Source organism: Sceloporus undulatus, chromosome 7 (genome assembly GCF_019175285.1).
Source record: "Sceloporus undulatus isolate JIND9_A2432 ecotype Alabama chromosome 7, SceUnd_v1.1, whole genome shotgun sequence".
Lineage (NCBI taxonomy): Eukaryota > Metazoa > Chordata > Lepidosauria > Squamata > Phrynosomatidae > Sceloporus > Sceloporus undulatus.
This window is the reverse complement of record NC_056528.1, coordinates 5,066,270-5,080,362: the sequence shown is the minus strand read 5'-3', so window position 1 is coordinate 5,080,362 and position 14,093 is coordinate 5,066,270. Positions and strand designations below refer to the sequence as shown.

Sequence of the window (14,093 nt, the reverse complement as noted above, 5' to 3'; positions counted from 1 at the left end):
TGCCACCGTGGAAAAGACCTTTGCTTTCCAACCTTTCCCTCTTTCTCTCTCCTTCTAGGTTGCGTCTGGCTCGAATGAATGAAGAGATGCGAGAAGCTGAGGGTCCATTTGGTCATCCAGGTCAATATCCCAACAACAGTCCCACAGAGCTCCAGTACAGAAAATGTATACAGGAGTTCATCAGCCTTAACATAGATGAGTGTTAGTGACTTCTCCCGCCAACCCTGCTGCCTCCTCCTCTTCCTCCTCTTTTGGGTTGAAATTTAAGGATGCTGACTGAGCCCTGGAAAAAAGAAAGAAGGAAACTGTAGACATGTCTTTGGTGGAGTGGGGGGCATGGCTGCTAACAGAAGGCTTCCTGAAAGCTAAACGCATATGGGTTGTACAGAAGTAGAGGAAGAGAGAGAGAGGGACTGAGAGAGAACCCTTAAGGTAAAATTAAGTCAACTTTTCATGCCTGGTCCTGTATGACTTCTGTTTTTGACACAGATTTGCTTTGGAAGGGAGCAAACTGAAACTTAAAAATCAAATCCTGGTGTGCAGGATTGTCTTAAGTCAAGGATATAAGACGATCAACAGGAAGCCACAATTTAAACATCATTCTGTATGTGTCGCATTGGGATAAAAAGTGGGATTCAAAATAGGTTTCATGGGTTTGGAGAGAATTCTACCTCTATACAGAAAGTCAGTCCGCACTGAAACTGAAGGAGGTTTTTCTCTCCTCCTCTCTCTCTCTCTCTCTCTCTCTCTCTCTCTCCCTCCCTCCCTCCCTCCCTCCATCTCTCTCTCGCAATCTTTCTAATGCACACACACAAACACTTACTTTCCAACAGCATTGACTGTCAACTTGTAATGGGATCGGATTGGTTTGAACGCTGAACATTGCAAACACACACACACAAAGCGGATGGTTTGGGGTGGACTGCAACTGTTCAGCCCGCTTGGGTTTGGCAGGGCTTCTGGTGGATCTGTTTGCTATGTCCTGTGCATGCGCTGCAGTTCTTGGATCGAGAGGCATGACTCCCCACCTTACATGCTCTCAGGTTAAAGCCAGCAAATGCTTCCTCTGACTTTTTTTTCTTGGGAGGGTGGGGGATCTTAACGGAAAACTAAGCATAGCTGGTAAAAGCCATAACTCGGCCGCTTCCAAGATGAGGACACAATTTTTGCAGGGCGAAGACAGATGTCTTGTACATGGAGGCACATGCTCTTCATTTAAGGTCAACATACCTTCTCCTTTAGGATTGAGCTCTGGGGCTGGATGTAGGCAGTTCTCTAACCTTTTTAGCAAGAGCATGCAGTTGGAGGTACCATTTGCATTGCATATGTGATGCCAAGAGGCTACCATCCATCCTCATCCCCAAAGCAGGATTGCAGCTGTTCTTCATGAAACATGAACGGACAAAATAGATGAACATGGGAATCACTCCTCCTTACTTAGGATCACACAGTATATATATATTATTACGAGTATTATGTTTGGACTTCATATCTGAGAATACTCCATCCAGCTACTGGCCAAGCTGGCTGAGGGATACTGAGAGATGTAGTACAAAATGTAACTTCCAAGATTTTGTCATAGCTGTATCCCTTCCGACGTCACTTAATGAAACGCTCCTTCATCCCATCGTGTTTGTTTTCATCACCGCACATAGAAAACCAGCGTGTCAGGGAGGTTTCTAACCTTTTCTCCTTGATGAACATGCAAAAGGAAACGCCAGTCTAAAATGGAAACAGAGTCTGCCGACTAAGCTCTCAATCTGATGGCCTGCATTCATTATGCAAACCACAAACCTAGGAGTGAGTTGGGCTTGCATTGCAGGAGGAGCACATTGCTGCAGTTCCTCTTTAAAGAGCACATCTGTTTTCGCCCTTCAAATATTATGCCCGTCTTCACCTTTAGACTCGCCAAAATGGTGAGACTTGGAAGAAGACGCTCATCGCCGGCGATGGGTTTTTGTTGATTTGTTGTTTTTTTAGGGGGGGGAACCACACAAACACACCTATCCAGGGAGAACTGTAAATTCACTCTCCTCGGGCCTTTTGAGGCCACGGTTAACCGGAGCACACAAGGGAAGGGGGTCATATTCCTAAGTCACAACGGATTTCCTACGTCCCTGTTTCGGATAAAGGGATTTCTTCTTTTCTGCATGCCTGCCCTTGCAAAGACTGTGATACCTCCCTTCACCATTGCATGACCGCGGAGGGCTCAAAGGATCTGGATTTCTTGGATTCTGGGATTTGGGGGTTTCGGGGTTTGGGGCGGGGCACGGTGGGATGGGGAGGGCTATTTATTTATTATGCTTTTTGCTGGAGCGGGATCTGTTCTTACTCTCCGAGTAACTCTGGGGTTTTATGGTCTTTGTCAGAAGATGGACTGGGATTTTACTTTAGACTTAGAAGTAGCTAATTTCTCTTGATGATCTTATATACAATATAAAGCGGCAGCTAGCCCAGAGTTGTTCTCCCAAAGCAGCTGAACCCTACAGTGTGCTTTGCATCGTCTTTTGTCTGGGATGGACAGGGAAGTCTTTCCTTCCTATCCTCTTACACAGATGTTCTCTCATCTTGAGGATTGCTCTCCTCCTCATCTTTATGCTTCTGTTCAATTTCCCCTGATATCTCAGCTGAGATGTCAGTCCATCGGACTTGAAAAGTGCCCAGAGGCAGGTGGTATGTTTTAAAAGGCGAACGTTTCCCCTTGACATGAATGTCTAGTCTGTAGAAGGTGGTGCTCATCTCCATTACTAAGCCAAGGGAGCCAGCGTTGTCCAAAGACGACTCCGGTGCTCGTGTGGCCAACATGACTATATGGAACGCTGTTACCTTCCCACCAAAGTGGTATCTATCTATCTCCTTGCATTTGCATGCTTTCAAGCTGCTAGGTTGGCAGAAGCTGGGACTAGAGATGAGAGCTCACTCCATCATGTTGGCACTCAAACTGCCAATCTTTCTGTCTTACCATTGTCAGAAGTGACATCTTAACACATTCAGCTTCTGCCAATCAACATAGCGAGAGAAGAGTGATAAGAGATTAGAGGGGGTAGACACTGGCTTGGCCAAGGATGCCTGGGGGATCCGTAGAAGCTCTCGGATTGGACATCTTAGCCACTAAGCCACTCTTCACCCAGTAGGCCCCATGGTATGGCAGAATTGGGTAGATAGGAATAGTTTGATTTCAACCTGATTTAAGACCTGTAATGGAATGGTTCCACTGAAGGGCTTTTGTTGACTTTGCTGGAGATAGGATGAGTGCTAGAGGGTCAAACTCAGCATGAAAGTCGGCAGGGAGAAAGCTCTGTTGTATTGACTAACCAAGTCAACAGAATCTGGATTCTCTAGCAGGCCTTAACCAATTCTAGCAGCCCCAGTTTTTGCACACCTTGGTGCCTGTACAGTCTTTCTAAGACCACAAGGTCCCTGGCTGCTTTCTGTAGCCTCCTCCTTGGCTAGCCCATCAGTACCTACCAGGCATGTGTTGCTAGCAATCCCACCATTTTTTCCACTTCATCGCAGAATAGCTCATTACATTGAGCAATGGCTTTGTCCTCCTTGTATATATCCATGTGTGACCACTGCCCAACCTGCATTATACTGTTTGTTCGCTTCCTTGCCACTCCACTGCAAAGTAGCCCTGGGTGGTTGACATGGATAGACTGAAGAACCCAGCAAGTGTTCTCTCTCTCTCTCTCTTGCACACACAAACACACTCATGGTCCTGCTCCTATAGGTACTATACCTGAATCCTGCACCTGACCTACAGTCTGGATTCAGGAGCCTTGTTCCATCCTAAACTCATGGGGGTCGGATAACCTCTGAGTAAAGTTGCTTGTGACGGGTACATTGGAATATAAGAGCCCATACTTCTCATTCCATATCTGTATAGTAGTTCTTCTCCTCTGGAGGAATGAGTAGTTTAAGGCATAATAAATCCCATTCTACTCTTGCATCTTTGTAGAAACAGTAAGCCTCCATGTTCTGGTTAGAGCTTTCAAAGGTTACCGTATTAGACTTTAACTCTCAGAATCTCTCAACCAATATGGCTGGGGGATTCTGGGGTTTGTAGTTCAAAGAAGTAACTTTCCCATTCTTTTGCTCAGCAGATCAGGGCCTTGCACATGTAGAAGTAGAAGGAGTTTCCATTTCCCCTCTTTATCACAGAAACCCCACATAATAGGTAACAATCCAATATTGAATGATTGATATTAAGGTTGCACAGTGAGAAAGGATTTGGCCCTAGTTCTTCCTAGCGAAATTTGCATCATGGTATCCATTGCTCCATACTGAGGAGCACTTGAGAGCATACATTGCTCCCCTCCATAGGTGCAAATGTAAATGCACTCTTTCTAAATCTACAGTAGGCAGTTCAGTCTTCCATATAGGCGTCTCAAAAAGTGGTCCATATATGCCCTGTGCTACTTTATTCTTGGACCTCTGACTTCTCCCTCCTGTTACCACCAGTGCCATCATCCCAGTGCCCATCTTGTGTTTCATAGGCACTTTATGTATGGTTTAGATCTTACAAAGAGGCATTTAGAAATCCTCCCCTCCTGTTCTATCAGAAACCGGGCATCCCAAGCTTAATTCCTTTTAAGCAGAGCATTCAGAGATCTTTCACTGTCTTTTCGAGAGCCTGGAAACCCCATAACCACAAAAACACTCCAGCTTTTCTGGCCTCTGGTCCTTCTCCAGAGTTACATCCTGATTTTAGGTCCCACCAAAGACAAAAGCAAAGTCTCTCTATATCCCAACTAGGCCTTCTACCTTGGAGGAATCAATGGCCCCATACAGACAGGGCAAAATAAAGCTGCTTCAGGTCACTTTGGAGGTATGCTGTTTAAATGATGCATGTGTCCTAAGAGTCCGGAAGCCACGCCAAAGCCATGTTCCAATCCTAAGGACTAGAACGCAGCTTTGGCGCAGCTTCTGGCCTCTTAAGACGCATGCATCATTTAAACAGCATACCTCCAAAGTGACCCGAAGCAGCTTTATTTTGCCCTGTCTGTATGGGGCCAATAACAGTCATTTCCAAGAGATGTAGTTTCCCATCTCAGAGGATTTGACCATTCCTCCAGCCCAACAATTCCATTTACTATGTGGTCTCAGGAAAGGAACCACAGACAGCAAATTATACCTTGCCACCCATCCATCCATTATAGGAAACCATGTATACATCTGCCTAAGATGATTGAATCTGCCCATAACCAGGCCTATGAATCTTGCTGTGAACCTTGCCTCTTCTTGGTGCTGCTGCCCATCCCTTCTCTCTTTGTCCCCAACCTACTGACCATGCAATGGCATTGGGTTGCTCACATAACTCTCAGCACCTCAGCAAATCTGAGCATATCTCTCAGCTTTGCTCTTGCTGAGTTACTCTGAATCCCACCTGCGTTTCCTCTTCCTCTGCTTCTACACCAGGTTGCAAGACGTTGCATTTTCTTCCTGCACTGAATTTTGCACACATTTTTGAATGTGTTTCCTCCAGTGTGTTCAAATAATGTGCTCCCTAAGCGCAATTTACCTAATTCATGCAACATTCCCCGATTGACAAAAGCCTGTTTGCTTGTGTTTTTCCCAGTTAGGTGCATCTTTAGCCATTTCCACTTCAAAACGTGGGCCTTGTTCTTTTTGCACCGTATAAAGACATGCTCAGCTATGCAAAAGGAGCCAAGCTGAGCTTGCTGCACCGTTTCTCGATCCCTTTGGAGAGGCGGGGTATAAATAAAAATTATTATTATTATTATTATTATTGCACCAAGTCTTGGGAGAGGTGAAAATGCTACTTCCACCGAGACGGTCAGGGCCATGAAAATATCGTCTTATACGATAAACTCTAATTCCCTTTGGAGGAGGAGACGCCATGGCAGTTAAACATATAAGGCGCTGAAACCAAAACTTTTCTTATATCCACATCATTCCTCTTCCCCCGTTGTTGGCATGAATATATACAGCTGATGGGCCAGAATTTGGAAGTTACATTTTGGATTGCAACTCCCAGAATCCCCAGTCAGCATGAATTCCAAGCTGTCTAGGAGTTTGGGGGGACTGTAGTCCATAAAAGCTATTGTTCAGTGCACTGTAATGGGCGAACCACCTCAAAACAGTATGTTTTCAGTATGTGTAAAATGCTTGCATGAAGTCCCCACAAACATTTCCCCCCATCCACACACACACACATCCACACACATATATATGCGCCATTATATTACCCTACAGTTTTTGTTGCCATTGAGGCAATGGAGCAAAATGCACAAAGTCCACAGGGATGGCATGAGCCAAAATTGGAGTCCTTTGGAGAGGATGACAAACCGCATGTCTGATACGGGAAGGCTTTCTTTTTCTATTTAAGATATTATCGGTACCTTCTTTAAATCCAATGTATAAAACCGACTTTTGTGCACTTTTCCCCCCTTATATAACAGTATTGGGTCCTTTTGTTATTATTATTTGTCACGTCCTTTTTGTTACGGATTATGTGCTTGTCTTTTTTGTTCAAATGGGTGACAGTTGTTCCGTATTTAATTTATTACTGAGAAAGCCCCGGAGGGCGAGTGCAATGACATTTTCTTCTTTGTTTAAGACAGTTTGGTTGTATTTAATGTTGGGTTTTTCCCCCTTTTGTACAGTTGCGAGGGAGTGTATTTTTTTTTAACACAAAACCCCGAATCTCCCATTCCCAACCATTTTCTATAATGGACAGTTATCATTTAGTTGTATTTGCAGTTCAAGGGCCGCCGGAAGCACTTAGTTATAACTATGCTGTGGGTCCAATTTTAAAAACATGAGTGCATTGCTTTTTTTGGCTACGCAAAAGTAACTAGTGCATTGAAAGGGACAACATCCAAATGTCACAATCCATTGTAATATAAGACACACTGAAGTAATGAGCCCCATGTAACTGTGAAAGTCATTAAAACAGTGATCTCTTGTTATCTGATATTAATATAGTTCGGCCTTATTTATTGTACAAAGGAATTATTTACAGGTAACTGAGTATCTGTTAAGTAGTTGCTTTGAATCTCTGTTCTTCCTTATCCCTTATTTTTGGTGCGTAGGCTGTGTTAAGTTAATGCTTCTGTGACTCTCATTGATCCAATGGGTCTATTTTGGTGGGGGCTTGCCATTAGATTTAGGTCCAGTGGGTCCCATTACATACTGGACTGCAACTCCTATGATCCCTCATCATTAGCTATGCTGGCTAGAGCTAACAGGAGTCCGAACCAAGCACCACCTTGAAAGACATAGCTTCCCCACCCTTGTTCTAAAGCATTTCTGCAATTTCTATATGCAGCGATGGGTATATTTGGCATCATGTGCAGAGTGATGTTCAAAAATGTATATAACTCCACATTTCTTTGCAGCAAAACAAACAAAAGCATCAACAATTCCCGTTGGAATCAATATAATGTTGCATGATTTGGCTTGTTTTCTGCACCTTCTCTTTCAAAATGGAGTGTACAATCTGCACAATCCTATTTGCACTGTCGAGTCCGATTTGAAAGCATCTCTCCTTTCCTGCACTAGTCTCCTCTCTTCTTTTTTGGAATCAGGATTGCATAAACCAGCGATGTCCAAACTCTGGCCCTCCAGTTGTTTTGGACTTCAGCTCCCAGAAGCCTCAGCCACCTTGGCCAATGGTCTGGGATGCTGGGGGCTGAAGTCCAAAACATCTGGAGGGGCAGAGTTTGTGCATCGCTGGCATAAACCATTTGCGCCTGTAGATTTGCATTCATGAATTGAGCAGCACTCCTTCAATAGAAGAGCACAATTCTCCTTAGCAGATGCCATTGCATGCTCTCATATACTTCTGTAATAGCTGGTTACGGTTTCCATGTTAGAGATGAGAAAATAAGGCAGGGAGACAGAGGCCTGTTACAGACTGCCAAAATAAAGCTGCTTCGGGTCTCTTTGGAGGCATGCTATTTAAGTGATGCGTGGGTCCTAAGAGTCCGGAGGTCGCGCCAAAGACACACTCCATTCCTAAGCACTGGAGTGCAGCTTTGGTGCAGCTTCCAGATTCTTAGGATGCATGCATCATTTAAACAGCATGCCTCCAAAGAGACCCAAAGCAGCTTTATTTTGGCAGTCTGTAACAGGCCAGAGTGTTTGGCCAAATCGTGGGTGGGGAATTTTGGACCTCCTTTAGCTGAAGGGGGATTATGGGAGTTGCAGTCCAGCACCAGTTGCTCAGCCCAGCTTCCTAGTTGTCAGTAGTCAATTCATTATTTGGTGGAGTGATGCACTGAGGAAATGCTATATGATCAGGCTGTTGAGATAAAGCTAGGGAACAAAAAAGGAGGCCAGGAGAGGAGAGGACACAACAAAATGTGTGCATATGAGATTGCTCTCATTCCCAAGTGAACTGGATTTGGACTTAACCTTCCTATGGTTCATGCACACTTGTGCGGGTGCATCTATGCAATGGGCAACCTGTGTGCATGTATGGAGTGATGTGTGTGTGTGATGAGAGAGGAGGACTGAGTGCATGCGGGAAGCAAAAACCTCTATTTGAAAAGGCATCAAAATATGAAATGTTTCCCCTCCAATTTTGTGTCTTAGTGCGAATGCAGAATATGAAAGCACCCAAACACTGAGCTTCTTCGAGAGGGCTGTGTTTTCATTAGCCACATGCACACACAAACACATACACATTTTAAAAAGGTGTGGGATCACTTTGTTGAAAAGGGGAATTTCCCCTCCTGGTAAGAGACAAGCTTTCAAAGTCTACAGAACCTCTCCCTTGGAGATGCACTTCTGTACCATGCCAGACCTCGACCGTTCAGGTCCATAGTGGTAACAAACATCACACATTTGTATTATAAGATTAGATTACCCATATTGCAACCAGACACCTGGGCCTTCCTTTTTGCACAGTTTGACTTTCTACTACATCACCTTTAAACCACACCGGAAAAAGGAATTTGTTGTTCTTCCTGCTGTGTCACAGCGGAGCTGCACAGTCTGCAAAACTGCAAAGCAGCATCCTTCATGGATATATATATCTCCCCCTCTTTTTGCAAGGCATACAACAGGACCAGCCCATTTTATAAATGCAGGTGGAAGATGGGGGCCTAAGCCTGACTGCTAGAGCCAGCCCCATTGAATCAGTTGAACGGTAAGCCAACCCTTCTAGTTGGTTCACTGGCGAGGCTCTGGTGCATCTAGGCCTAGACTTTTAAAAACGTGGGTACATATCCCCTCTCAGTTGCATGCATTTAGAGAACTGTTATGCTAGGAATAAAAGAGTTGCCACTTCCTAGGGAGAAACAAGTGGGGGAAAAACACCTTTCAACATTGTGTTTTCTCAGTGATCCATCCACCTGCCTTTTTAAAGTGGCACAAGCCAAGGGGAGCGCTGCATTGTGGTTTTGCTGAATGTGCAGAAAGGCTTGAAGCATACCCTCCAACTGTCTTAATCTGGCAGCGACAATCCTGATGCATTCTCCACTGTCCCACTTTTTCCCGCTGCCTTTACAATGTCCTGGCTTTCCTCTCCGCCATCTACTTTTCCTCTTTGGTTGCAAAGAGTTCAGATTGCAACGGTGGTTTGCACTCAGCTCCAAAGAGTGGGAGGCCGTCTTGCCCTTCCCAGTTGGCTCAGGCAAAACCAAACTGCTGCAGCCTCTCCTAACTTCTGCGTCCTTCCCCATAAATAGCCTTTCCCATCTTGACTGCACTCCGTTGCTTTGCCAAACGTGTCCCATTTTTCAGCTGTGAAATGTTGGAGGGTATGCCGAAGCCGAGAAGTGTGGTTTTGGGTTTTAAAAGGCTTTGCAATGCCAAGAATATGCTGGGGTTTGGGGAGAAGGGCAGGGAATGGTGGGGCGGGTAGGATTATGGGGACCTCTCTGTATGAAACTGACACTCTCTGTAAATATATTCCAGCATATTAACAGCTCCTCTGTCACTTTGACTTGCTTTGACTGTACAATCTTTGTTACACTGGTTCTTTACCCTTTCCTCCCCATTCTTCTACCCAGTTTACCCACTCCTTCTCTTTACTGAGGAATGCCTACAGACCCCGAACACTTTGTATATGATTTATCTTTGTATGGTTTGAACAAATATAAGGACGATTCTGGCACGCAACCATGCGCACCGAGGGAAGACCCTAGGGAAACTCTGCTGCTCTGGCGTCTTACTGCCCACCCTCTTTCCCTTCCCTTTCCTTCTATCGTCTCTTGGAACACTGTTAATAAAAAACCTAGAGTAAAGTCTTTTACCTCCTCCTGCTTTGCCTCTTGTTATTTATGTCGTGGTCTCTTCTTCGCCTCTCTTTTTCCTATATTAACCTTCAAACTCGGGGACCAAACTGAGAGTAATCCAAGCCCGCTACAAAATGCAACGGCTGTTTATGACTTGTGGCACTAACATAATAGTTGGCATTGACTCTCCAACCCCGGCATTAACCTCGCAATGTTGCATCTACATTTTACCGACTGCTGCAAGGAGGGTGGTGTGCGATTATGGGTTTCTGGAGCGCTGTACATAGTAGCTGGCTGAATCTGGCCAAGGATTCACTCATCCCGCAAACCCAAAAATGCTTACTGGCCTGGGAGTAAGCTCTATTGAATTCAGTTGGTAAATGTGTACAGAGGGACCTTGTTATCTGCTGGGGTTTGGTTCCAGGATCCCCCTTGAATAACAAAATCTGTGGATGCTCAAGTCCCATTAAATATAATGGCGAGAGAGTGTGGCCTCCTCAATGCCAGCCTGTGGGTTTCCATGGCTGAACTGGGATTGCAACCCTAGCCTCCCACTTCACCATAGAAATGCACTGGGAGACTTTGGGCAAGTCCCATGCTCTCAGCTTCAACTCCAACCCTATAATCCAAGTATTCCTTCATGGTAGAAGGCAGTTGGACAAGATGACCCCAGGGAATGCCTTCCAATGCTAGGTGTTATCCATGGCCGAACCCCTGCCATTGCACCCCAGCCATCCCCTTCTTCTCCTTTATGAGGGTCACACTCTCTTGGCCTCAGAGGCAGGGCATGGCCAACCTCTCTCTCTGCACCTCTCTCATGGTGATGCTAAGGCAAACCTGTCATGCGTTTTTATTGATTTATTGATTAACTTTTGGCAGGGGGAGATCAGAATATTCATGAATAAGAGAGTGTGATGTATCCAAGAAGGGAGTTGGATGAGATGACCCTTGGGGATCCCTTCCAGTGCTAAGATTTCACCCCCTTCTTCTCTTCGGTGAGAATTTGAATGGGAGAGAGGGGAGAAGGGGGAGAAGGTCCGACAGTATCCACCACCTTCGACACACAAAATGTTCTCTCCTTTGGTTCTCTTTTTGTTTTTCAAAGCAAAGCTGTGGGCAAATATGGGGGGGGGGGGGGGACATCACCCTAACAAAGGAAATAGGCTCTGGTAAAACCCAGCATGAATGGTAGCTTTGCTTACGCAAATCCTGGCCATCAAATTGTCAGCAGAAATCGCTATTGTCAGGCTTATCTACAAAGATGGAACTCCATTCTCATAGCTGCCCCATTTCCTTACCTCTCAAACCAGGTAGCACTCTGAAGGCAGAGTTTCCAAAGCGCTCCAGATTGGGGAACTGGGAAATGATAACTGCAACACTCCCAGTCTTAGGGGCACATTGAGATAGGCATCCGGAGAGACCCCTTTGGTTGTGCCACAGCTGCTTGTCTCAATGCACCCTACTACCTAGAGCAGTGATGGTGAACCTTTTAGAGGCTGAGTGCCCAAACTGCAACCCAAAACCCACTTATTTATTGCAAAGTGCCATCTCCCTCTGGCTTTCTAGTAACAAACTCTGGCAAACTCTGTGCTGGGGCGATGGCACATGTGCCCACAGAAAGGGCTCTGAGTGCCACCTCTGACACGCGTGCCATAGGTTCGCCATCACTGACCTAGAGAATATGGGACTCTTACAGACAGGCATTTTGTGCCGGCCTGTAGGCGTAGCATCCACACGCTGGATGCCGTGACTCTGTCCCCATCGTGTCATGATGCCACATGCCCTTGTAGATGGCGCGCAGCATCATGGCGTGGCTGTGGCGCTGCATTAGACGATGCAGCACCAAAATGGCATCAGGAAGTTGCACCGCCGCGGCTATGATGCCCTTTAGAGAGAGCAAAAAAGAACCGGGGTTTTTTTGGCTCCTTTTTGTGCTCCCTAGAGGCCGTATCTGTGGCGCAGCATGCAGTTGCTGCGGCACTGATCTGGCCATTAAAAGGGCATCTGGATGCCACTCATCTTTCCAGGCCCTGTGTTCTCATCATCTCCCAGCACCCTGATCTTAAAGGCCTTGAAGACCCTTCAGTTGGGGCACTGCCAGGATGAAAAGATGGGCTGGAGGGGGAGTTCACATTTGACCGGTAACTAGTGTAAATGTAAATTCGATGAATTATGAAATCATAATCTTACAATCGTGTAAATACTGAACAGAACACCAGCCTATATTTTGAAAGTAGTGCAGTGCTGTATGAATTCATAAGTGTATACTTGTTCCTCCACGTTTGCGGTTTTGACTGTTGCAGATTTGATTATGCACGGATTTTATTAATATGTTCTTTCTAGGAATATATAGGTCCCCTGGTACAACTCTATGGTCAACTTTAACCAAGAGTTGCACTGAAGGACATAGAGATTCCTAGAGAGGACACTCCGCTGGGCATTTGTAGCTCCTCCAGTGCAATTCTATGGTCAGTGTCTGGCAGATGTTGACCATGGAGTTGCACTGGAGGACCTAGAGATTCCTAGAGAGGTGTTCCCTCAAGTAAAAACATAGTGTTTTTATTATTTGTGGTTTTTCCACATTCATGGGGGTCCTGAGCCCCTAACCCCAGCGAATGTGGAAGGACGAATGTAAATAGGTCTGGAATAGAAATTTGGTGTAGTTGATGTTCCTCTCTGTGCTGACATTTTCTTGATCATTTTTCTCAAGTTCTGATATGTCTTGGAAATGTTCCGGTATTTCTGAAACCGGGGAAAGTGGGCTCTGAAATTTTCCCAAAGGATTAGGCAATCTGAGACATATCTGTCCCGGGCTCCCTGTCATCTGGGATGTGAACATTTCAGTGTCTGCAACACAAAAAGGGGAGAGAGCTCTAATGATTATACGCATGTAAACGCATTCCCTGTTGACATGGTTATCAAGTCATGTCTGACCTTAGGGTACGCATATAGGACCTTAGGGTACGCTTATGCACATATGCACATCCTCTAATAAATTCACCAATAGTTAAAATGTTTCCCATAGGTCAGTGATGGTGAACCTTTTAGAGGCTGAATGCCCAAACTGCAACCCAAAACCCACTTATTTATTGCAAAGTGCCATGTCCCTCTGGCTTTCTTTGTGCTGGGGCGACGGCACATGTGTCCACAGAGAGGGCTCTGAGTGCCACCTCTGGCACGCATGCCATAGGTTCGCCATCACTGCCATAGGTGATGCTGAGCAGGGAACCCAGGATGGGACCTACATCAGATGGCAGCTTTCAAGCCCATAGCAGGGCTCTGCGGTTTTAACTGGCCAGTGGCATTTGGGGGTATCTAGGAGCACTTCTACCTTTGATACATCTAGGCAGCGCTCTAGAAAGGGAACACTGGGTCAAAAGGTTGACGTTTTGCTCAACGAACATCCTGGAAATGTTGAAAAAACTGCGCACCAGCCTTATCCAGTGGGTGATCTCAGCTGTGCCCTAGGCAGCTGCAAGACATCAGAGGATGGAAAAGAAAAGAACAAGGCAGAACTACCCCTCTTCCTTACCACAAACCCAACGTTTCACTTGGAGGGTAGATACCTTTGGCTGAGTTGGGCTGTCTTCAGAGGTATAGCAATATGGAGGGAGGGGGAGGTACTGAGAGCCTTGCTATTATTATTATTATTATTATTATTATTATTATTATTTTATTTAATACAGATGTATTTTATAAATATGGCACAATATAGTGGCATAAATCCACATGGCGCTTTACGGACACTGCAAAACTAACCCATAACCTGCCAACGGCGTACAATCTAAAAGCCATAAGAGATAAATAATATACTATGATCTGACTAATTACCCCATTTAAATACAACTATAACCCTGTAAAAACTATAAACCGGGTAATAAGTCAACA

General features: G+C 45.3%; 1 protein-coding gene across 4 annotated transcripts in view; it reads left to right on the top strand.

Moving 5' to 3' along the window:
- Positions 1-14,093, top strand: part of ACAP3 (ArfGAP with coiled-coil, ankyrin repeat and PH domains 3) — a 124,451-nt gene that overhangs the window by 106,758 nt on the left and 3,600 nt on the right. For 3 of the 4 annotated variants that reach the window (XM_042479393.1, XM_042479391.1, XM_042479389.1), the window contains one exon: positions 59-120. In XM_042479393.1, the coding sequence (XP_042335327.1) occupies positions 59-120 (62 nt within the window). Of the gene's footprint in view, positions 1-58; positions 2,768-14,093 lie in introns of those variants that run through there. The other variant, XM_042479392.1, reaches the window with a different exon arrangement.